This window comes from Oncorhynchus mykiss, chromosome 5 (assembly GCF_057628025.1).
Source record: "Oncorhynchus mykiss isolate SJ-2025 chromosome 5, ASM5762802v1, whole genome shotgun sequence".
NCBI classification, from domain to species: Eukaryota; Metazoa; Chordata; class Actinopteri; order Salmoniformes; family Salmonidae; genus Oncorhynchus; species Oncorhynchus mykiss.
Genome location: NC_143026.1, coordinates 39455481 through 39481469, shown reverse-complemented (window position 1 = coordinate 39481469; position 25989 = coordinate 39455481). Strand labels below are relative to the sequence as shown.

The window sequence follows — 25989 nt, the reverse complement described above, 5'->3', positions numbered from 1 at the left end:
ATATCATCTTACACGGCACACAATATGACAATACAACCATACTAATGGAGTAATAGGCCTAGGTCTTGATTTGAATTGGTTATGATGAGGTCATAAAGACAGTTGTACTATGGTACGAACTACATGTCGTGGTCTTTTCAATCAAGGGGTATATTTCATTAGTTGAAATGACCGGACACGTACAGACTGTGGCTTTAATAGGCTAAAGTAATATACTGTTATGTAATAGTAATGTACTAGTAATGTAATGATGATCATACACTGAATAATCTAGTGGCATAGATAGGTATGTAAAAAGATCAAATTATATTTTTGATGGATGTAAGAAAAAAAAGTAGATTATTTATATCAATGTGACTTTTCTGGCAAAATAAAATGGAGTTTGAAAGAGAAAGGAGATAGCCCCCTCTTTATTCTCCCGAGTGGCGCTGCATCTCAGTGCTAGAGGTGTCACTACAGACCCTGGTTTGATTCCAAGCTGTATCACAACTGGTGGTGATTGGGAGTTCCATAGGGCGACACACAATAGGCCCAGTGTCGTTAGGGTTTGGCTGGGGTAGGCCATCATTGTAAATAAGAATTTGTTCTGAACTAACTTGCCTAGTTAATTAAAGGTTAAATAAAAAATAAAAAATGAAACTGTTCTTGGGAAAGCCGCCTGAATCGTTTGTGGACGTTTGCTGCCATCTTGTGGTGAGATTTGAGCAGCACTTAATGCAAACTTCTCCCTTTCATCTGTGGCGATAACTTTGGGGGACACCACAAGCACCCCTGGGTTTTTCATTCCTATTATGAACCTTTACGGAAACAGCATAATGGTAGGCTATTTCAAGTCAATAATGGGTATGAATCGGTGATAGCAATGTCACAAGAAATATGAGATCAAATTCAACATGGGTGTTTTCTTGTCAAAAGTGTAGATACACAGAAATAAAGGAGCAGGGCAGGCCATCTACATACTATAGTTAAATATCTACCGGTATGTAGACTGCATCATAGCTAGCATTTAATTCAAATGTTGACCCAACTCTGGCCGATGCTCTGGCTGACAAAGCACCTGCAGAAGGTAAAATCAGATAAAACCATTCATACTTACACGAAATATCCATATTTACCACATTTCAACTTGTGTTTGTATATGGTAGCCTTATATAGTTTTTAACCAGAGAGGAAAAGCCTCAGAGATGCTGTTGCTGAAACGTTGGTTGGCAACGAGAATTATGCCAGACTCCACCGAAAATCGAAGAGCGCGACTTTTTCAACAACATCCTTTCCTAAATAGAATTATATCCCGAGGACAACAGCTACTGGCCAGGCTAGCTAGCGCCGAAACAGTTTTAAACTAGTTAGCTATCTGTATCTGGTTGCAAAATTGTTTTGCGGGTAAATTATGAATTAACTTTGTTACTTGCACTCAGTGTCCATTTGTTAAACGTTAAATAAATAAAAATCCGTTCTCTGCTTGCTTGCTAGCTAACGCGTTAGCTGAAGTTAGCTAACAACGATCTTACTGGGAGACATTTTTGCCAGGTCTCTAGCTAACTGAATACACAGCTGGCCCATCCATGTTAATGGGATGCCAAGCGTGAGGAAGAAATCAAATAAAGGTAAGACAGAAAGTAAAAGTATTTATTTGTTTATTGATTTTCTGAAATCAGACCTGTTCAATCAATTATGTCAGTTCGCACACTTTCGCTTTCTTCCACGAGAGATCAACAGCTCTTGTTGTTTGGGCATTGTTAATACCTTGATCGATTCATGTCTGTTGACTCCTTTGCCTTTTTCCCTATTTCCATCAATGTTATGCTTATTAAATTAACTTTCTTATTGTTCATTATTTGTCATAGGTAGAATCTTACTTGAACTACCTACCTGTCAATCAAAGGTAAGTGTGAAAGTTGGTGCTTGTGGGTGCATGCAGCAGGAGACAACACCAACATATCTGGAATTCTCTGCTACTATGGTGGTCATCATGCTTCTATTTTTTAGAGAACCAACTTAAAGCAACTGTGTGTGTGTGTGTGTGTGTGTGTTGATGGTTGTTGAGCCAAGCACTGATAGGTTTTCATGTCAGCCCAAATTCCAAATATCTTTAAAAAAAAGTTTTACATCAAATAATGCAATTCATACACAAGTACTATGTATGTATTTGAATTATCATTATGCTAGTTATCTTATTTTATTAACTGCTTACATTGGTTTAGCTGGTTACATACTCAAGGATGACCTCGTCCTCCAAAATATTTACAGCAGCTGTGTGGAATGGATGGTATCGGTGTACAGTAGTAATGCAGAAAGCGGCGGAAGTAACTGGGTTGCTGGCTATGGTTGCTCCTGCTAGTTGGTTTGGCGCCGGTGGAGGGAGTTATTCCTGCAGCAGTTCTTCCGGTCGGCATTTTGTTCTGCAAGAGAAGGAGGAGAGTCTGAGTGGATACCTTTTATCACCGCGTCAATAGTATTTCTGTTTTTCACATTTGATTGTTTTCCGAAACCCGTTGGAATTTAAACTCATCTTCTGCCGGTGTTGGGGATAAACCGGTGCAAGGACTGGTTATGGGAATGTTTGCCCCTCTCCAAGCATAGATGTTTGCAGTGAGAAGGAAGAACGAACCCTCCCGAACCGGATTATTGTTGTTATATTATTACTCGGAGGAGCTGTTCGAGCGATAGAACGGAGAGGGAGCTAGAGACACGGATCCAACCCCCTTGCAACCATTTCTTTTTATCAACACATCCAGAGGTAAATATGATTGTACAATATAGATTTAGGAGTACCATAACAAAACAATTCCGATCGGCTACACGGGTGTTGTTTATATTCAGTGAAACTGGATAGACGCTGTGGAATGCACCGATATGTGTTTTTAACATTTATGTTGCCTTGTATCCGCTCATATAGGCGTCGGGTCGGGGTTACGCTTCCTCAGGCGAGTCCGAGGTCCAGTTAGCAAGCTAATAGGCCGATGTAGGCCATTGAAACTGAAAATAAAATCCTAATCCGCACGCGCAATCATGATAACAAACCAAAAGGGATGGTCATACGGTTGCAAAGGAATGATTATGTGTGGGCGAGTCAAGGAAAACATGGATTCGGTTGCAGTCTCGGTAGCTAACGTTGACTAGCTAGCCATAGCTAACTTTTGTTAGCTATCAAAGGTTAGAATAATATAGCTAACTAGCTGCTACACTATGTGCGTAGCGTTACCTAGCTAGTTAACGTTACTTGTTAGCCATTTAGACAAAACTAACAAGTGCAACTTCAGTGTTTTCTCAGCAGGGTAATGTTTTCTGACGTTTTATGCTGGAGTCAGATGTTCTGAGAAATAGGCTCTTGCTATCCAATGCTACACACTAGCTAGTGGCTAGTATATTTTTTTGCAATGTCAACTAAACTGGTTTAAACGTTTGCCTAATAAACTGTGCAAGCTTGCTATTCGCCGTTTAGAGGCTACCAAATTGTACACATTAAGCATAATTGACCTAGTCGCTTATAAAGTAATAGCTGCAGATTTATTATCCACTAAGTTATCTAGCTAGCTACAATCTATCAAATGGAATCATCAGATACACCACAGAGATTTAACATAACAATTCGTGATGAGACCACCACCCCTTGTCTAGTTGATAACATGTTAAATATACCTATAGCTATTCCCTTTGCATAGGATTGGCAACTTCAACCAACTTAGATTCATTTGTTTACAGGGAAATTAGCAATCTATCCAATGTTGTAGATATTAATGTAACTTGATAAAGCAAATAAATATAGCCACCTTGCTTGGAAAGTTTGCTAGATCACCAGGAAAAGGAATGTGAAAAACTGGGTTATTGTAAAACACAAATATGAATAAATCAGGGCTATGTTAGACTATTGCGTAGCTGATGAAAAGAAAGTTGATTAAATACATTGGACCCTAATTGGTGTTGGGTGAGCAATTAGCAGCCTACTGTATCTGACCGATTACTGTGTTGCCAGAGAGAGAGAGAGACAGATGTGCGGCTATGTTGTCAGCCAGAGCAGCAGAGCGAATAATCATGTCTGTAATCATGCATCCAGCTTGTCACACGGTTATCCTTCAATCTAGGTGATCATAGTTAAACTATAGGTGAGCTAACTAACTATGTACACATCCAGCTAACATTACTCAAGGAGCAAGTCTCTGTTGCTGACTATGTTTAGCCTCCTGACTAGAAAATTATGCTTAGAAGGCCCTCTCAACTGACTAAGTCAGCTCTCATTAACTAGTTTTGACTCTTTTGCACTGCTCTGTAAATTGGTGCTGGTGAATGAGGTAACTGACTAGGTTAGGTTGTAACTAGTCTAAAGATTCAGACCGTACGGTCACTGTAATTAGATCTTCCCTGTAAGGTCTGAATTAGAGGTCGGCCTATTATGATTTGTCAATGCCAATACCGATTATTGCAGGACCCCAAAAAGCCGATACCGATTAATCGGACAATTTAAAAATAAATGTTTTTAATTTTTATTTGTAATAATGACAATTACAACAATACTGAATGAACACTTATTTTAACTTAATATAATACATCAGTAAAAATCAATTTAGCCACTAATAAATAATGAAACATGTTCAATTTGGTTTAAATAATACAAAAACAAAGTGTTGGAGAAGTATAAGTGCAATATGTGCCATGTAAAAAAGCTAACGTTTGAGTTCCTTGCTCAGAACATGAGAACATATGAAAGTTGGTGGTTCCTTTTAACATGAGACTTCAATATTCCAAGGTAAGAGGTTTTAGGTTGTAGTTAATATAGTATTTATAGGACTATTTCTCTCTCTCTCTACCATTTGTATTTCATTAACCTTTGACTATTATATGTTCTTATAGGCACTATAGTATTGCCAGTGTAACAGTATAGCTTCCATCCCTCTCCTCGCCCCTACCTGGGTTCGAACCAGGAACACATCGACAACAGCCACACTCAAAGCAGCGTTACCCATCGCTCCACAAAAGCGGTGGCCCTTGCAGAGCAAGGGGAATAACTACTCCAAGTCTCAGAGCGAGTGACGTTTGAAACACTATTAGCAGACACCCAGCTAACTAGCTAGCCATTTCACATCGGTTACACCAGCCATTAGGCTGATAGGCTTGAAGTCATAAACAGCGCTGTGCTTGCGAAGAGCTGCTGGCAAAATGCACAAAAGTGCTGTTTGAATGAAAGCTTACGAGCCTGCTGCTACCTACCATCGCTCAGTCAGACTGCTCTATCAAATCATAGACTTAATTATAACATAATAACACACAGAAATATGAGCCTTTGGTCATTAATATGGTCGAATCCGGAAACTATAATTTCGAAAACAAAACGTTTATTATCTCAGTGAAATACGGAACCGTTCGGTATTTTATCTAACGGGTGGCATCCCTAAGTCTAAATATTCTTGTTACATTGCACAACCTTCAATGTTATGTCATAATTATGTAAAATTCTGGCAAATTAGTTCGCAATGAGCCAGGCTGCCCAAACTGTTGCATATACCCTGACTCTGCGTGCAATGAACGCAAGAGAAATGACACAATTTCACCTGGTTAATATTGCCTGCTAACCTGGATTTCTTTTAGCTAAATATGCAGGTTTAAAAATATATACTTCTGTGTATTGGTTTTAAGATTGGCATTGGTGTTTATGGTTAGGGACAGTCGTCCAACGATTGTGCTTTTTTCGCAGATGTGCTTCTGTTAAATCATCCCCCAGCGTTGCATCGATAATATGCAACGCAGGACACGCTAGATAAACTTGTAATATCATCAACCATGTGTAGTTATAACCAGTGATTGATTGTATTTTATAAGATAAGTTTAATGCTAGCTAGCAACCTACCTTGGCTTCTACTGCATTCGCGTAACAGGCAGGCTCCTCGTGGAGTGCAATGAGAGGCAGGTGGTTAGAGCGTTGGTCTAGTTAACTGTAAGGTTGCAAGGTTGCAAGATTGGAACCTGTAAGGTTGCAAGATTGGATCGGTGGATTGGTGAAAATCTGTCGTTCTGCCCCTGAACAAGGCAGTTAACCCACTGTTCCTAGGCCGTCATTGAAAATAATAATATGTTCTTAACTGACTTGGCTAGTTAAATAAAGGTATAAAAAAAATCGGCAAAATTGGCGCCCAAAAATACCGATTTCCGATTTTAATGAAAACTTGAAATCTGCACTAATTAATCGGCCATTCCGATTAATCGGTCAAACTCTAGTCTGAATGGTAGGCAGCTGTGATCAGAACACCGTGGAGACGGTGCGAAATATGGCTCGGACAATGTACCTAAAATCCAGGGATGTGAGAGGGCGCTGTACTCCTAATTATCCCATTATTCAAAACGATACACTGAGAAGACTGAAATTCTGCTTGTTTTTAATTAAACTGCCATTTTTGTCAGCATGCTAGCTAATGCTAAAGCAGCCCATTGGATTTGACAACACTTCCAGTAGCTACTCATCCCAATGCTAGGCGTTGCATTTTCACAGAATCGAATGGGCTACTATAGCGTTAGCTAGCCTAGCATGCTGCCAAAAACAGCAGTTTAATAAAAAAACTAGCAGTATTCCAATCTTCTCGATTCATCATTTCAGGATAATTAGTAGTACAGTGACATATTCCATCCTTGGATTGAGGTTGGTTTTCCAAGCCATATACCGCTCTGGCTGTCCACATTTCGGCATAGCACCATTCCGACTAGAGAGAAGAAATTAACAGAAGTCGGATTCTGTCAAGGTGGTAACTAGCTAGCTAACTGGCTAAATGGTTAAGCATCCCTGGGATAAAGCAGAAATACAATTCAGCACCATTCAACTTTGCTAGCGAGATGGCTAATTTGGCCAATGCTAGGCATGTAGCTCAGTGGGTAGAGCATAGTGCTTGTAAGGCCTGGGTAGTGGGTTTGATTGCCGGGACCACCATACATAACATGTATGCACGCGTAATAGTAAGTCGCTTTGGGTAAAAATGTCTGCTAAATGGAATGTATTATATATGTTATTATAATATATTAAATATTTAGTTCTGCAGGTAATGCTAGGTAGTTACCTAAAAAAGCTTGTGTGCACACCGTAGCTAAATTAGCAACCTCATTATTTATGCACCATGTTTACTTAGTAGTGCATGCAAATGATGGCAAAGATCACCCGTCTAAAATGCTGCCGGGAAGAGGACTTTCTTGCTAATGGAAACGTAGTATGTTGCTCGCTAGTAGCTAGCACTTAGACACGGTATCCGTGCATTATCTTAACTTGAGTATAGCTACTTTTTCAATGTTATCGAATTCATCTACCAAGTACACAAGCAAGCTAAATGACCCATTATCTGTGGAAAAGGTTGTGACTATCCCATATGACTGAAATTTGTTTACAGCGTTGGCTTTTCATTTACCAACATATTTTAGTCTACACATACAGGCTGCAGGTCTGCTGTATTCATGGCAAATGTAGGTTGTATTAAAGTAGGTGTAAAAGTTTTGTATAGACTTGATTATGTTGATTATGGGGGAATGTTACTGCTTGAATGAGGGTTATCGACCAGAAAGAAATACACATTAAAATAATAGTAACAACTATAGTAGTAGGAAATTTCCCATGAGCACCAACATGTGAAGTTCATAGGAGCATATCAAATTGGGTGTCAAATGACAGATAAGAGTCTATAATTTTTTTCTGGTCAAACTGGTGGAAAAGGGTTTTTAGAAAACATATATCAGAAAGTCTTAAACGGTATTAGAAATGCATCAAAACATACATGTTGAAGTAAAGATGTCTGCCAACTAATATCAACACTTATATTTGGATACATTTAGATACATTTTTCTGCCTTCTGTAAGTTTAAGGAACATTGCCATGTGCCTTGAAATCCCGTTACCAAAAACCCACATATTTTAAAGATATTTAAAAAATGTCTCTCCCTTATGAGGAGGGAGGATAATAAAACTTCACAGAAGTAACAAGTAAAGGTAGACCTATCAATTAGTTAGTGTTTTTACTAGAGGTCGACGGATTTTTCAATATCGATACCGATTATTGGAGGACCAAAAAAAGCCGATGCCGATTAATCGGCAGTTCTGTCTGTGTGTGTGTGTGTGTGTGTGTGTGTGTGTGTGTGTGTAATAATGACAATTACAACAATACTGAATTAACACTTTTATTTTAACTTAATATAATACATAAAATAAATACATTTAGTCTCAAATAAATAATGAAACATGTTGCAATAATGCAAAAACACAGTGTTGGAAAAGAAAGTAAATGTGCAATATGTGCCATGTAAAAAAAAAGTTAACGTTTCAGTTCCTTGCTCAGAACATAAGAACATATGAAAGCTGGTGGTTCTTTTTAACTTGAGTCTTCAATATTCCCAATTAAGAAGTTTTAGGTTATAGTTATTATAAGAATTATAGACTATTTCTCTCTATACCATTTGTATTTCATATACCTTTGATTATTGGATGTTCTTAGCCTAATCTTGGGAGTTGACAGGCTTGAAGAGCTGCTGGCAAATGCAGAAAAGTGCTGTATGAATGAATCCTTACGAGCCTGCTGCTCCCTACCACCGCTCAGCCAGACTGCTATATCAAATATCAAATCATAGACTTAATTATAATATAATAAACACACAGAAATACGAGCCTTGGGTCATTAATATGGTCAAATCTGGAAACAATAATTTTGTAAACAAAATGTTTATTCTTTCAGTGAAATACGGAACCGTTCCGTATTTTATCGAATGGGTGGCAACCCTAAGTATAAAAATTGCTGTTACATTGCACAACCTTCAATGTTATGTCATAATTGTGTAAAATTCTGGCAAATGAATTACGGTCTTTGTTAGGATGAAATGGTCTTCACACAGTTCGCTATGAGCCAGGCGGCCCAAACTGCTGCATATACCCTGACTCTGCTTGCACTGAACGCAAGAGAAGTGACACAATTACCCTAGTTAATATTGCCAGCTAACATGAATTTCTTTTAACTAAATATGCAGGTTTTAAAAAATATACTTGTGTATTGATTTTAAGAAAGGCATTGATGTTTATGGTTAGGTACATTAATGCAACAATTAGCTTTTTTTCGTGAATGCGCTTTTGTTAAATCATCGGCCGTTTGGCGAAGTAGGCTGTGATTCGATGATAAATCGAATCAAAAAAAAAAAAGTGTAACACGTGGATTGCAATGTACTTGGCGTTCAAAAATGCCGATTACCGATTGTTATGAAAGCTTGAAATCGGCCCTAATTAATCGGCCATGCAGATTTAATCGGTCGACCTCTAGTTTTTACTGATATCAATTTTGTTTATGAATTTTTAAGTGATTAAAACAAAAAAAATCTGTTACCAATTCAGTAACGAAATTTCTGAAAATGTGGTAATGGAATTTTTGCAATTGAGTTGGCTACAATAGAAAATCATAGTAGTCAAAAACCACAGTTGGGTTCACAAGTTTGGACAGTAGAGTACAGTAAAGAAAAAGTAGAGTATAGTTCAGTACAACACAGGAGTTCAGTATGGTACACAGTAGAGCACACTAGAGTTGAGTACACTATAATCTACTGAATTGTACTCTACAGTACTGAACTATACTTTACTTTATTGTACTGAGCTCTACTGTTCTGTGCTGTACTCTACTGAGCTCTACTGTTCTGAGCTCTACTGTACTCTACTGAGCTCTCTCTGCTGCACTTGGATGTCCAAACTTGTGAAACATAGAGCTCTATGATTTGTTCAGATTTGGTACGGTCAGGACCAACCAAATTTGGTCTTGTTTGGGTGCAGAGCTCATTAGAATAATAGCCATTGTGTAGAATAATACCCAAATATGCAAAGGAGGATATTGCATATTTATACCTTTTGTGTACCTATTTAGGATACATCACCATGAAGAGAATGACATTCATATTTATGCGTTTGTTAGGGCTGACCCCATTTAGTTGACTGGTTGATTGTTTGTTTGTTAGGCTGTTGGTCGACTGAGATTTCTTTAGTCGAGCAATCATAAATATATATATATATATAGTCCATCGCTCTGACATATGCTACTGAAAATCTATATGGTTATATTATTTAAAAACAATGGTGCAACACCAATAAAAAAAATATATTTTATAACAAATGCGGTTTTCCCCGCATTGGATAGCGGTTGCTGTCTGCGGTTCTGAAACAATCTTCGGTGCGCTGTTGAATGGCCGCCTTTTCCAAGACCATGTTGCTATGTGCATAATAGCAAAGTTAACCAGCATAATGGTGTTGAGAACAATGCGGAGGAGGCAGCAGTGGAGTGAGGCGTTTTAAATGTCTATGAAAATTGAGGAGAGAGGAAACCCCAACTTAATTAGGTCTTTAATCAATAGCCTATCTGTTAAATGTGCCTGGCTAAATCAACCATATATATATCTATAGAAATAAGACACATCCTGCTTCTGTTGCGTGTTTGAGTTTGTTTAATAGCCTACTGATTCCGTGAGCTCCAAGCCTCACGCCACTGCAACACTCAAAAGCAATTTCGCAAGTTTAAAAAATCAACTCTTTGCTAAGATTTATATCTCTGGTATAGGCTGCTTTTAATTTATTTAGTGCTGTTTACACTGTTCCAAACGGTCAGAAAGATTATCATATTGTAATCAGGGCCTATAATTAACACCCGCCAAATGCAGGTCGATTTTGGCATTGGTGGGTAAGATGTCTATTTCACCAGCCACGTTGGCCGGTGGTCAGGGCTCCACAGTGGGAGCATTTCACTCACATTTGTGGATTAAAAATAGTCAAGTGTGATCACATTTATAGAAAATAAATGCTGCAGTAGCTGTTTTCAAAGTATTTCTGTTGTTTAGTTTCATAGCTGGTAAATTCATTAATTGCACAAAATCAAAGAACTACAAATCCTATACAGCCTATTCCACCTCGCTCTGCAATGCTGGGGGCTGGGATAAAAAATAAACGAAAAATATAGGACAAAACACACATCACGACAAGAGAGGCACCACAACACTACATAAAGAGAGACCTAAGACAACAACATAGCATGGCAGCAACACATGACAACACAGCATGGTAGCAACACAACATGACAACAACATGGTAGCAGAACAAAACATGGTACAAACATTATTGGGCACAGACAACAGTACAAAGGGCAAAAAGGCAGAGACAACAATACATCATACAAAGCAGCCACAGCTGTCAGTAAGAGTGTCCATGATTGAGTCTTTGAATGAAGAGATTGCGATAAAACTGTCTGGTTTGAGTGTTTTTTTGCAGCTCATTTCAGTCGCGGGTGTTGTATGTGGAGGATGAGGGCTGCAGTAGATATTTCAGATAGGGAGGAGTGAGGCCTGAGAGGGCTTTATAAATGAGCATCATCCAGTGGGTTTTGTGCCTGGTATACAGAGATGACCAGTTTACGGAGGAGTGTAGAGTGCGGTGTTGTGTCCTATAAGGAGCATTTGTGGCAAATCTGATGGCTGAATGGTAAAGAAATTCTAGCCGCTCGAGAGCACCTTTACCTGCCGATCTATAAAGCACGTGAAATATTCATTTTCGGAAGTACTGCGCACAGGCATAAAAGTTGGTCTAATTTACTTGAAAGGAAAGTCTACTGAAGTGAGAATTTGTCCTTGTATTTCTTGGCTATTTACATTGTGAACAAACAATCTAGGTTGTTTCTCTATGTTTGAGATCAACTGCTAGGGAAGAGAAGACAGCGCTTGTAATAGTCAGACTCAAATCTCACAGGCACAAACATGACTCGAGTTGTGCTACCACGATAACCTCCCTGAACATTTCTCTGTGATATTTTAGTTAAAAGTCTTGGGTCAAAAAAAATAAATTGTATCAATATACGCACATTACTTCTTACTAGTAATAAATGTATTGTTTTAGAAACATTACAAAGCATGCTCATCCATTTTCTTTGTTTGCGTTTTCTTGGTGTAATTTTAGCAAGCTGGTGGACCACAAAATGTATTTTATGCCCCGATTGTAACCTAACAGCACCTGTTTGTTACACACAATACGCACGCAGCTCTCGCTCCTACACCCTCCTTTTCTTGACCTCCTTCTTATTGTTATTATTACAATTGTTATTACGATCATTGTTATTATAATAATAAGTAATGTCATTATCATTAGTAGTCTTAGTATAGTAGCCTTGTATAACCACCACCGAGCTGTATGGCCTAAGAGGGCGTCATACAATTCATTCGTTCATGTCATCACACAGCATACAAGTCATTCATGTTTTGAAATGCAATCAAGTATTTTAGTTTACAAATGATATAACAAAGGGATTCTCGAATAATTAGCCAAAACAACAAATGAACTGCAACATGTCAGCAATTGCATTCACGGATGCATGCAACTGTTTTTAGTCTTTGCAGTAATAATTGCATAAAAAAAATCCCCGTTAGAACAGACTCTGAAACGCGTAATTTATTTAGCATTATTTACACTGTTCCAACTAGAGGTCGACCGATTATGATTTTTCAAGGCCGATACCGATTATTGGAGGACCAAAAAAGCCGATACCGATTAATCGGCCGATTTATTAAAAAAAAGATTTAAAAAAATTGTATTTGTAATAATGACAATTACAACAATACTGAATTAACACTTATTTTAACTTAATATAATACGTCAATAAAATCAATTTAGCCTCAAGTAGATAATGAAACATGTTCAATTTAGTTTAAATAATGCAAAAACAAAGTGTTGGAGAAGAACGTAAAAGTGCAATATGTGCTATGTAAGAAAGCTAACGTTTCAGTTCCTTGCTCAGAACATGAGAACATTTGAAAGCTGGTGGTTCCTTTTAACATGAGACTTCAATATTCCCAGGTAAGAAGTTTTAGGCTGTAGTTATTATAGGACTATTTCCCTCTATACTATTTGTATTTCATTAACCTTTGACTGTTGGATGTTCTTATAGGCACTTTAGTATTGCCAGTGTAACAGTATAGCTTCCGTCCCTCTCCTCGCTCCTCCCTTGGCTCGAACCAGCAACACAACAACAACAGCCACCACATCGAAGCAGCGTTAACCATGCAGAGCAAGGGAAACAACCACCCCAAGGCTCAAACAACTCACCCCAAGGCCCAGTCTAAGGCACTTGCTGGCTCAAGTCATTTGTGTGTCTTGATTATTTAATCAAACGGTGTGTTTTAAAGTATCAAACAAGCTCAGTGCATATAGTTGATTTTATATGGAAAAATACACTAACAATTGGTCGAAAGAACAGACTACTTTCGGGCGACCAAGATTTCTTTGTAGTGCAGATCAGGGACACATGATGACATTACCGCAATTCCGTTACCATGTGTAAATCCAGTTCACTTACTCTCGTTCAATAACCAACGGAGATTTTTTGAAAGCCATTGTGTCATGTTATAGAGGACACCCCATTCTTTCTGCAGACATCGTTGAATCTTACTTCAGAGCTTAATTCAGAGCAGATATTTTACACGTTTTTGGAAAACATGGGCACATAATCTGAGGGAGATTTTAAGGAATTCTGTTACCAAACTTTTCATCTGCTCAGTTCTTCCAGTAAATGTGTTTTTGTCAAATGTTCAGTGTAATTTGTTGAAAGTAGTCCTTGTGCAGAGAGTTGTATGATTTTGTTAAACTTTGAAATCAATGGTTTTTGTTTGGTATACAATTAAAATGGAATTCAATTACCATGGAATTGCCCAGTAGCTAGCTGCAAATTCACAGTTAGGGAGCATATCTGTTTTTTTTTTGTTGCCTGATTCCGTTTTCTGTTTTATTTTTCCAGGTTTCAGTTTCCGCTCTCAAAATCACACTTAAAAAAATAAAAGGATGTTCTTAGTGCACAACAATGCTTAAATCACATCAGAAGACCACAACAATTGAAGAAATGTTGTTTTTGGGTGGAGTTGCCCTTTAATTCAACTGCATACCAACCTGAGACGGTTGTTTGATAGGCGATGTTTCTGTAGCACTCGTGATTGAGAAGGTTTTTTGGAAAGCCTTTCCATCTACCAGAAGACTTGTCAATACATTAAAGTCATTGCTAACGGCTATAGAAAGTCGTAGACAAACGTGCACTCACAGACAGGGGCCTTTCCTCAATTGGATTTGCTCATCTCCTGCGTCCTCTCTCGGACCTCTCTCACGTCATTTTGAAAAAGGTCAAAGGTAATCAAAGAGAGCCGGTGAACGAGGACGGAAGTGCGCTTGTTTGAAATGAGACGGTCCTTCTCCACTTGCGCGTCATGACGTTTACATGGTTTGATCGTAAAGTAATAAAAACGAATGAAGTTAGTTGTGCAAGACATTTTTATAGATAAAACAATAAGTAGAATATGTTTTTTGAAGCGTGTGCATGGTTTTCTCCTCTGTGGCAGATATCATAACTTCTCCGCGGTAGGACACATTTTATACATATAAAGTCAAGTGTTTTCAAGAAGATCCTGCAGCGCCAGAGAAATTGCCTTCCTTCCCTAAACCAGATAATCCTATATGCTGCTTGCTCGTCCACCTTCCTACCCAGCCAGCACAGCTTCAGAGTGACCATGAGCATTTGGGTCCGGAAAGGGGTAGCTGTTTTCATTTAAGCATGCATGGGTTCACACTTCTTCCTAGGATTATCAAGGTACTACTCCAGTAACCACTGATAATAGACCTGTGCCATGTCAAGTCATCTAGGCCTATTGCTATGTGTTGCCGTTCCTGGTCTCTACTGTCAGTCTGGTGTTGATCATTCTATAGGGATATAATTACTCCTCCTGTTGCCTTCTCTGACAGTGGCTGTCTTGTCGGTGGCCAAGGGTAATAGTAGTGAATGATAATGAGGTGTTCTGTCCAAATGCAAGAAGTGCACACACTTTTTAAATGCACTGGGGTTCACTCAGTCCTACTCAAAAACACACTCTGCGTGCTTCAAAGCCACTGCATTATCAGTAGGAAAGGATCTGACTATTTTGTATGTGCTGTTTTTGATGACACCCCTGGAACTTGTCAGAGTAAGGGCACCACCAGTACTGTACTCGGTTTTCTTCAATTCCTTCTCCCCACTGATGCATGTCTGCTAATGTGTTCTACAAGTGTGTTTGCTCTAGCAGCCATTGACCAATTTCCCTGTGTAGCCTATTTCACCATGCGCACAACAAGTAGCCTATTTCTCCATCTGCACAACAAGTAGCCTATTTTACTTCACATGCAATTTTATTAATTTATGTTTCTATTGCTCCTGTTTCCATAATGGAATATGCCTAGGTCATATTTCTAATGCAAGTAAAACCTTGAGCTGCTGCCTGAGTGAAAGTTGTCAGTGAGTGTTGTATGAGCTTTATATCCTTGTACCAACCAGTGTGTAACCCTCTGTATCCTGTTGCACTACTTTCACATCTGTGTCATTCCCCTCAGCCTTAGCTTAACAATGGTGCCTAATTAATATAGCCCCGTTAGTTCATCCCTGAGAATTCTTCCTCCATCACTTTGACTTTTGATATGAAAGCCCCTGATTCTATGTTCACCAAGGCTTTGGTTTAACATGCGGCGGCTCTTCTGAGCAGTGTTGCACATTGAGGAGTGTTGTGTGATATTGTGAATTGTCCATCTCTCGTTGCCGCTGGCTGTTCTAATGAAGCCCTCTGTGTTCTGCAGCGGTCGGGAGATGTGAGGAACAGTCGGAGAGCGACGACATTGAGCAAACCTGTGCATCGACACGACTCCCCCACCCCCATCTTCAGCATGAATGGGGATATGCCTCATGTTCCCATTACTACTCTTGCTGGGATCGCTAGCCTTACAGACTGTAAGTATTACACTGCCACTCACATATTTACTGATATGGTGGATTCCTGGAAAGCAAGAGAAACGATGCTGGTGGGGCCAAGCTATTTTTGATGTACCGAGTCTACTGACATTTATATTCCCGCTGCAAGCTTTTTTATACTAATACATCTTTAGTATACAACGCTTTTTTCAAAATGTATACAATCCTCTAAACAATAATACATCACAACCATTTTGTTTGCTTTATGGTCAGTGCTGCCTGCCGCAAAGCTCGTTATTTAGATTATTCATTTACCAAGTTAGCCTGATTTTGAATTGAGCTTTGTTTGATTACTCCTTTTTTTCCCCTTGTTGTAATAAAGCATTAATGTTCACTACATGAATATTGCAGTCTTGGTATTTAGGACACTCCTACAACTGAGTATGATTGATGGCACTTTTCCATAGTCCTTGCTTTAGAATTGCATTGGTAGTGGAATATGATGTATAGTGCCCATATCAAGAAAGTATCCACCTTTGCACATTTTGTTGCCTTAGTGCCTCAACTTTCAATGCAATTCATTACACAGTGGTTAAGTGTCCAAGCCTGGATGTAAATGTCTCTGGGTTACAAATCTAGGCAAACATTCTGTGCATGCGTGGCATGTGTTTACATTGTTCGTGACCATTTGCCTGAGTTTGACAGTTCATAAGGTTGTAGCTAGTAGTCCAGTAGCTAGGTAGCTTGAATACAGATATGACCTCTGACGACGAGCCACGAGGCTGAAACGTTGGCACAAAATAAACAAGTGTCTTTGCAAGTACAGTGTGCCAGGGCATCGTTTCTTTGAATTATTACTCAGGATTTCCTATCCACCTGCCAGACAGTCCCTAGATTTGAATTTCGCTTTTAGGTTTTTGTCCTGCCAATAAGTGGATTTCTCGCAACATAATGTCTTTATCAGACTGCAGAAGGATTTGCTCTATTATTTAGCCTCTGTTTTTCTCTCGTCATTTTCTTTTGATCCTGCCAAGTTTACCGATAACAAGCATACCTGTTATATGATGCCGCCACCACAAAGGTGTGGACTAGAGTCACATGACTTGGACTCGAGTCTGACTGGAGTCACGTTTGAGCCTCAAGACTTGGGATTAGACTTTGACTTGAGACTGATGACTTGAAATGATTTGGCCAGGTTTTGTATAACGTTTTGACACTCATTTTGAGGAAGAGTCTCAGTGGATTACTCGCCACTCAGCCACAGACAGTAGCAACAGCAACTTGCAACAGTTTGGCTAGTGGAACGCCCTCTGATTGGACCAGCAAACTGTCAATCCACACAGGTCTGGTGAGCTAGCCAACAGATTGCTGATTTGCTGTACAGCGCAAACGTCAAATTGTAGGGAGGGAGGATTGCCATAAATGGGTAACACTTTATTTGGATACTCCATCTGTAGATGCTCAACAGACTATCACTTCAACTAACTACTAGCCCTAACCTTAACTTTTACCCTTATTATAAGTGTTACCCTAACAAGCAGTTGCTTATCAACAAGTAGTTTGTTGATAGTATCCTTCTGTCTTTAATATTATTGGTGATCAAGAATATTAAAGACATGCTCCGCAATTTTGGCGACTAGTAAGTACTTTTTAAACCTCCTGCTTTGGGCTGGACGTGCCAATGTGTCGTTCATACATGTGCATAATCTATGAGCAGAATTACTGTCTTACCTCAATTAGCCACAAGGACACGCCAGCCAGATGGAAAAAGTAGTTAGTCAGGTGCCCCCCGGCCCGGAGGGCGGCGGGGGTCTTGCCCCCCCCTAGTACATTCTAATGGCTTGATTCCATCCAAAATAGGATACATAGCGAAATGATTTACTTCCCAGATTGGAACAATTTGTTGGGGTATTGTGTAGAAAGACATGACTTTACAATTTAAATGACAAAAAACTTTCAGTGTATTGTAGTTGTTTTGGATATCATCTAGGCCTATTTGATCAGGACTACTAAGCCTTTTTAAAAACATTTAATCTGTCTTTTCTTGATTAGTCTTATTTACAATTTTTCTGCAAGATATGAATTGCCACAATAATGTTTGCTCTTGAAATTATGTAATTTATTACAACTGAAAAATGAGCTATGTAGACCACATTATCTTGAAAAATCTATTAAAGGTCAAATATATAAAAATAAAAGAGTTATATCAGTCTTAAGTATTATTTCTTTCTGATTTGCATAACCTAAATGATTGAAACATTTTACATTTAGGCATGGTTAGTTTTTGCCTGGTTCCGTTTTGTTCTTTCCGAAATTCTGTTTTTCCAGGTTTATGGTTTTCGCTCTAAAAAACACGCTTTTTTTATAGAACATCCACTGTTGTTGTTTTTCAAAGTCCACAACAATGCTTACACCACGTCAGGAGCTAACGTTTGAGGCCTGGAAAAAATGTAAGTAATTTTGATTTTTGGGTGTAGTTGCCCTTTAATTCAAGTGTGCACCTAGCACGAGGCTGTTGTTTAGAAGTGTTTTTGTAGTGCACGTGATGGCCGATTTTGCAAAGGAAATACCCACTGGATTGATTAAAATAATAAATATATCCTTTTGCCAGGTAAGCATAGGCTACTTTGTAGTTCATATTTAAATGAGAAGGTTTTGGGAAAGCCTTTCCATCTACCAGAAGACTGTTTTCATTAGCATCATCGCTAGCGGCTACAAAAAGTGGTAGACGTACACACCAGACACAGACAGGGGCATGCTTGTTGCCTCTTTAGAAAGTTGCAGGAAATACGAATCACTGATGCGTTCTGTTCATGTCTTATGACAAACTTGGGCAAATTAATAAATTTTCAATACATTTACATTGCCTTAAGGAAGTGTTCACACTCCTTTACTTTTTCCACATTTGGTTGTTTTACAGCCTGAATTTTGACAATACGGGGCGGCAGGGTAGCCTTGTGGTTAGAGTGTTGGACTAGTAACCGGAAGGTTGAAAAGGGCCTCGTTGCCAAAGTATCCCTTCAAGTAATACTGCAAAAAAAGTGGCAAATTTTGTTCTGAATACAAGTGCCATGTTTGGGGCAAATCCAACACAGCACATCATTGAGTACCACTCTTAATTTTTTCAAGTATGGTGGTGGCTGCATCATATTATAGGTATGCTTGTCGTTTTTTAGGTTTAAAAGAAACTGAATAAGGGCCTCCCAAGTGGCACAGCAGTCTAAGGCACTGCAGTGTTGCTGCGTCACTACAGCCTGGTGTTCCACATGGAGTCGTGATCTAGCCTCTCCCAAGCCCGTTGGAGAATTGCAACGATGAGACCAGATCGTAATCACGAATTTGGGCTAGAAAAGTGGGGTAAAAATTACAATAAAAAATAAGAAATGGAATACTGCTTAGCAGGGGCAAAATAATTTTAGTCTTCTTTCCAACAGACACTGGGAGAGAAATGTACCTTTCAGCAGAACAAGATCCTAAAACACAAGGCCAAATATACACTGCAGTTGCTTTCCAAGATGACATTAAATGTTCCTGAATGGCCTAGTTAAAGTTTTGACTTAAATCAGCTCGAAAATCTATTGCAAGACTTGAAAATAGCTACGATCAGCAACCAACTTCACAGAGCCTGAAGAATTAGAAAAATAATAATGGGCAAATATTGTACAATCCAGGTGTGCAAAGCTCTTAGACTTACCCCAAAAAACAAACAGCTGTAATTGCTGCCAAAGGTGTTTTTAACATGTATTGTCTCCAAGAGGTTGAATACTTATTTAATCAAGATATTTTTCATATTAAAAATAAATAATAATAAAATGTTCGTATTTTGTGTAGATCGTTGACCAAAAATTACAATTCAATCCATTTTAATCCGATTTTGAAACACAACAAAATGTGGGAAAAAAGTAAAGGACTGTGAATACTTTCTGAAGGCGCTGTAGTTAATTCCCTAATAAGGTCAATACATTTAAAAAAAATTGTTGAATTCCGTTTTAATGCCTGGATTCCGCGAGGGCCCTAATTATCCTATTTGGACCAAAATTAGGCTCTCCTCAACTTATAGTTTCTGTAGTATTGATTCTTCATCGAATGCGTTCATAAGTTATCTGCAGATACTCGCCAAAAAGCCTAGGCCTATCAATAGCCTATGAACGGCTCTCTCACCGATTCAATTCGGTAGGCTATACTGACTGACGAGGCGAGAGTCACTCACTTTAGCGTCACTGTATGGCAAGCCCTGACATCCTAGGAAAGTTTCACTTTCTCCCTGTCCTCACTCGCTTTGTGACTGACAGTCGCCTATCCTATCAATAGATTGCTAGAAGATGCATATCGTTCATTCTGAAGGGAGAGGGTTTGACGGACTAGCGACATATACTTTTCTAAGTTAAAAGTAGCCTAGTTAATATGAAGTGGAAAAGTAGCTGGCTGAAAATGAGTCTTATCGGCTGATTAGCCTATGGGCGGTGTTTATGAGTTTGAAACCAACTTTTTACTGAAAGCTGTGCTGCGCCATTTTCCCCCACGTGGGCCAGCCCCCTAGCAATTCTAGTTCCAGCCAATGAGCATCATCCCCTCAGTATTTGAGTGACAGCAAGCAAGATGCCCACACAGCAGCGTTGCGAGAGGGAGAGAGCAATGACGTAGATACAGAGCAATGACGCAGATATAGTTGAAGTCGGAAGTTTACATATACCTTTGCCAACTACTTTTAAACTGTTTTTCACAACTCCTGACATTTAATCCTAGTAAGAATTCCCTGTCATAGGTCAGTTAGGATCACCACTTTATTTTAAGAATGTGAAATGTCAGGAGAATAGTAGAGAATGATTTATTTCATCACATTCCGAGTTTACATACAGGAAATTAGTATTTGGTAGCATTGCCTTTAAATTGTTCAACTTGGGTCAAACGTTTCGGGTGGCCTTCCACAAGTTTCCCACAATAAGTTGGGTGAATTTTGGCCCATTCCTCCTGACAGAGCTGGTGCAACTGAATCAGGTTTGTAGGCCTCCTTGCTCGCATACGCTTTTTCAGTTCTGCCCACAAATATTCTATAGGATTGAGGTCAGGTCTTTGTGATGGCCACTCCAATAGCTTAACTTTGTTGTCCTTAAGCCATTTTGCCACAAGTTTGGAAGTATGCTTTGGGCCATTGTCCATTTGGAAGACCCATTTGCGACCAAGCTTTAACTTCCTGACTGATGTCTTGAGATGTTGTTTCAATATATCCACATAATTTTCCTGCCTCATGAAGCCATCTATTTTGTGAAGTGCACCAGTCCCTCCTGCAGCAAAGCACCCCCACAACATGATGCTCCCACCCCCGTGCTTCACGGTTGGGATGGTGTTCTTCGGCTTGCAAGCCTCCCCCTTTTTTCACCTAACATAACGATGGTCATTATGGCCAAACAGTTAAATTTTTGTTTCATCAGACCAGAGGACATTTCTCCAAAAAGTACGATCTTCATCTCCATGTGCAGTTGCAAATTGTAGTATGGCGGTTTTAGAGCAGTGGCATCTTCCTTGCTGAGCGGCCTTTCAGGTTATGTCGATATAGGACTCGTTTTACTGTGGATATAGATATTTTGTACCTGTTTCCTCCAGCATCTTCACAAGGTCCTTTCCTGCCGTTGTGGGATTGATTTGCACTTTTCGCACCAAAGTATGTTAATCTCTAGAAGACAGAACGCGTCTCCTTCCTGAGCGGTATGATGGCCTTGAAATACATCCACAGGTACACCTCCAATTGAATCAAATTATGTCAATTAGCCCATCAAAAGCTTCTAACGCCATGACATCCATTTTCTGGAATTTTCCAAGCTGTTTAAAGGCACATTCAACTGGAATTATGATACAGTGAATTATTCTGAAAAATTACTTGTCATGCACAAAGTAGATGTCCTAAATGACTTGCCAAAACTATAGTTTGTTAACAAGACATTTGTGGAGTGGTTGAAAAATGAGTTTTAATGACTCCAACCTAAGTGTATGTAAACTTCCGACTTCAACTGTATCTGTACATACTGTATGTAATGTAGTAAGCCATTTCCTGGGACCCCTTTTGGCTCGTGAGCGCTACTTTCAGTACTATTGGCTAAAATGTATACAAACGTGCCGGAGAATCTCTAAGTGTTTACTTTCCAAGCTCACCAGCAATGTGGCACCAATCAAACATTACTAGCATAGGACTACTGCTCTTTTGTTATGTCAAAATTGCTTAACATTTTTTATTTGCTTATGAATATTACATGTGTAATTTGTTAAAAGTAATGATTAAATAACCAAAATGTGTTGTAGACCAACTTATGAAAATGGATGTCTGGTAGCCTCAATAAATAGAAACAGATTTAGTTGAACAAGTCATTGCATATATAGATTTTATTTTATTTTACTTGATTTGAAAAAACGTGTGACTTGACTCGCTCTTAGAATGCACGACTTGGACTTGACTCGAGATTCGACCTGTTCTACCTGGGACACGACTTGAGACTTGACTCGAGATTCGACCTGTTCTACCTGGGACACGACTTGGACTTGACTCGAGATTCAACCTGTTCTACCTGGGACACGACTTGGACTTGACTCGAGATTCGACCTGTTCTACCTGGGACACGACTTGGACTTGACTCGAGATTCAACCTGTTCTACCTGGGACACGACTTGGACTTGACTCGAGATTCGACCTGTTCTACCTGGGACACGACTTGAGACTTGACTCGAGATTCGACCTGTTCTACCTGGGACACGACTTGGACTTGACTCGAGATTCAACCTGTTCTACCTGGGACACGACTTGGACTTGACTCGAGATTCGACCTGTTCTACCTGGGACACGACTTGAGACTTTGGACCCTTTTACAGCTATAATACATTTTGTACGATATTTTTTGATAATTACCAAATATGTTGTCTTCTCACACTATTCAAACCCCATGATTAATAAACAGCTTATGAAGCTCTCTTAGCCTATAGATCACATATTGCAAACAAATAATCTTGACCTAAAAACTTCTGTGCTTCCTTGACAATCACGAATCACTCTCCGAACCTGCTTATCTTCTCTCTTTTGTGGCACCAATGTGAGGGGTAATGGCAGGGGAAACAGTGTTTCAATAGTGTAGTGTGTGGTGTGGAAATAAGGACAAGCAAACCTGGGTAGCTTTGTGTTCACATTACCTTGAAATAGAACCGGACCGTGGATTTCAAGTGAACCGAACTCTGACCACCTCTCCTGATGGTCTCAGTTCGCTTCGGGGTCTCTTTTGAGGGTTCTGAGTTCCTTTGGAGTGTTCACACTGCACAACAAATGAAGTGAACTGCACTGAGCACAAACATTTTAAGGAACCAAGTGTGAAAACACCCTAAAACTATGGATGGTTTTATGCAGTAATGTGAAGTATTGATTTTATCCCTAACTTAATACTATGCATTTTGGTTGTACAATGTTTTTTTTTTTTTCAAATTTAATTTGGAAGGAGGCTTTTCCATATAGGCTTCCTTATTCAGTGAAACCAATATTGTTGAGTAGCTGGGATGTTGTTGAACCATGCCAGGGTCTAATCTTAACTTATTTTCTTTCTCGTCAGGCCAGTTGGCCAAAAATGTACTTGTCCCAAACAGAATTTCTACTGGCCCGGACATGGTGTAGTTTTTTAATGCATTGGGGTCATGCAGGGCCTTAAGCAGCGTTTCCTAAACTCAGTCCTCTGGGGGTGGACATTTCATTTTTTACCCTAGCAATACATGGCTGATTCAAAAAATCAACAAATTATCAAACTTAGATCATTTGAGTCAGCTGTGAGGAGCTCGGGCAAAAACCAAAACGTGCACCCCTTGGGGTCCCCAGGAACAACTTTGGGAAACACTGGTCTATAGGTTGGTATGCTTCTCTCTATATTAAACTATTAAAGATATTCTCCAGTACTTTGGCGACTAAGACATTATTGAACATCCGCTTTGGGCTGGATGTTTCAATATGTAGTTCATACATACATAATCTTTGAGCAGAATTACTGTTTTACCTCAATTAGCCACGAAATCCCTCATTTGAAATCAACTGTTTCCCTACATTTCCCCCCATGGGGCAGCAGGTAGCCTAGTGGTTAGAGCGTTGGGACAGTAACCGAAAGGTTGCTGGATCGAATCCCCAAGCTGACGAGGTAAAATCTGGCATTCTGCCCCTGAACAAAGCAGTTCACTGTTCCCTGGTAGGCCGTCATTGTAAATAATAATTTGTTCTTAATCATTTGTTCTTGCCTAGTTAAATAAAGGTATAAAAAAAAATACAAATGTGGGCCAGCCCCTAACAATTCGAGTTCCAGCCAAAGCGGAGAGTTTAATTTTGTAAATCCCTTTCCGTAAAATATACAGTGCCTTGCGAAAGTATTCGGCCCCCTTGAACTTTGAGACCTTTTGCCACATTTCAGGCTTCAAACATAAAGATATAAAACTGTATTTTTTTGTGAAGAATCAACAACAAGTGGGACACAATCATGAAGTGGAATGACATTTATTGGATATTTCAAACTTTTTTAACAAATCAAAAACTGAAAAATTGGACGTGCAAAATTATTCAGCCCCCTTAAGTTAATACTTTGTAGCGCCACCTTTTGCTGCGATTACAGCTGTAAGTCGCTTGGGGTGTGTCTCTATCAGTTTTGCACATCGAGAGACTGAAATGTTTTCCCATTCCTCCTTGCAAAACAGCTCGAGCTCAGTGAGGTTGGATGGAGAGCATTTGTGAACAGCAGTTTTCAGTTCTTTCCACAGATTCTCGATTGGATTCAGGTCTGGACTTTGACTTGGCCATTCTAACACCTGGATATGTTTATTTTTGAACCATTCCATTGTAGATTTTGCTTTATGTTTTGGATCATTGTCTTGTTGGAAGACAAATCTCCGTCCCAGTCTCAGGTCTTTTGCAGACTCATCAGGTTTTCTTCCAGAATGGTCCTGTATTTGGCTCCATTCATCTTCCCATCAATTTTAACCATCATCCCTGTCCCTGCTGAAGAAAAGCAGGCCCAAACCATGATGCTGCCACCACCATGTTTGACAGTGGGGATGGTGTGTTCAGCTGTGTTGCTTTTACGCCAAACATAACGTCTTGCATTGTTGCCAGAAAGTTCAATTTTGGTTTCATCTGACCAGAGCACCTTCTTCCACATGTTTGGTGTGTCTCCCAGGTGGCTTGTGGCAAACTTTAAACAAAACTTTTTATGGATATCTTTAAGAAATGGCTTTCTTCTTGCCACTCTTCCATAAAGGCCAGATTTGTGCAATATACGACTGATTGTTGTCCTATGGACAGAGTCTCCCACCTCAGCTGTAGATCTCTGCAGTTCATCCAGAGTGATCATGGGCCTCTTTGCTGCATCTCTGATCAGTCTTCTCCTTGTATGAGCTGAAAGTTTAGAGGGACGGCCAGGTCTTGGTAGATTAGCAGTGGTCTGATATTCCTTCCATTTCAATATTATCGCTTGCACAGTGCTCCTTGGGATGTTTAAAGCTTGGGAAATCTTTTTGTATCCAAATCCGGCTTTAAACTTCTTCACAACAGTATCTCGGACCTGCCTGGTGTGTTCCTTGTTCTTCATGATGCTCTCTGCGCTTTTAACGGACCTCTGAGACTATCACAGTGCAGGTGCATTTATACGGAGACTTGATTACACACAGGTGGATTGTATTTATCATCATTAGTCAGTTAGGTCAACATTGGATCATTCAGAGATCCTCACTGAACTTCTGGAGAGAGTTTGCTGCACTGAAAGTAAAGGGGCTGAATAATTTTGCACGCCCAATTTTTCAGTTTTTGATTTGTTAAAAAAGTGTGAAATATCCAATAAATGTCGTTCCACTTCATGATTGTGTCCCACTTGTTGTTGATTCTTCACAAAAAAATACAGTTTTATATCTTTATGTTTGAAGCCTGAAATGTGGTTAAAGGTCGCAAAGTTCAAGGGGGCCGAATACGTTCGCAAGGCACTGTATATGCTCAGCGAATGTATTATTGTGCGTTTCTTTTTGCTCTGGACAGTTTGCGTATGCTGTGTGAAGGCATCAGTAGCATGGTGGTGCTTGAATGAATGGCCAATCATATTGCTCAAATACAAATAGCTTGAGTATTCTGCCTGTGGTCTTCATTGGTTTTCAATGGTAGACTGTGACAGAGAAGGCAAATGTTGAAATGGAACTAAAAAATTAGCAGAAAAGTTCATGGCCAGGTCGGGATGAGATCCACTGGCCATCGTTAAACC

The 25989-nt window shown here is 39.4% G+C and overlaps 1 protein-coding gene across 4 annotated transcripts in view; it reads left to right on the top strand.

The window, feature by feature from the left end:
- Window positions 1-2284: 2284 nt before the first annotated feature.
- Window positions 2285-25989, top strand: part of LOC110523775 (nipped-B-like protein B) — a 52109-nt gene continuing 28404 nt past the window's right edge. For 3 of the 4 annotated variants that reach the window (XM_021602784.3, XM_021602783.3, XM_021602782.3), the window contains exons 1-2: window positions 2296-2740; window positions 15622-15772. In XM_021602784.3, the coding sequence (XP_021458459.3) occupies window positions 15709-15772 (64 nt within the window). In that variant the 5' untranslated portion in view covers window positions 2296-2740; window positions 15622-15708. Of the gene's footprint in view, window positions 2741-15621; window positions 15773-25989 lie in introns of all 4 variants that reach the window. The other variant, XM_021602781.3, reaches the window with a different exon arrangement.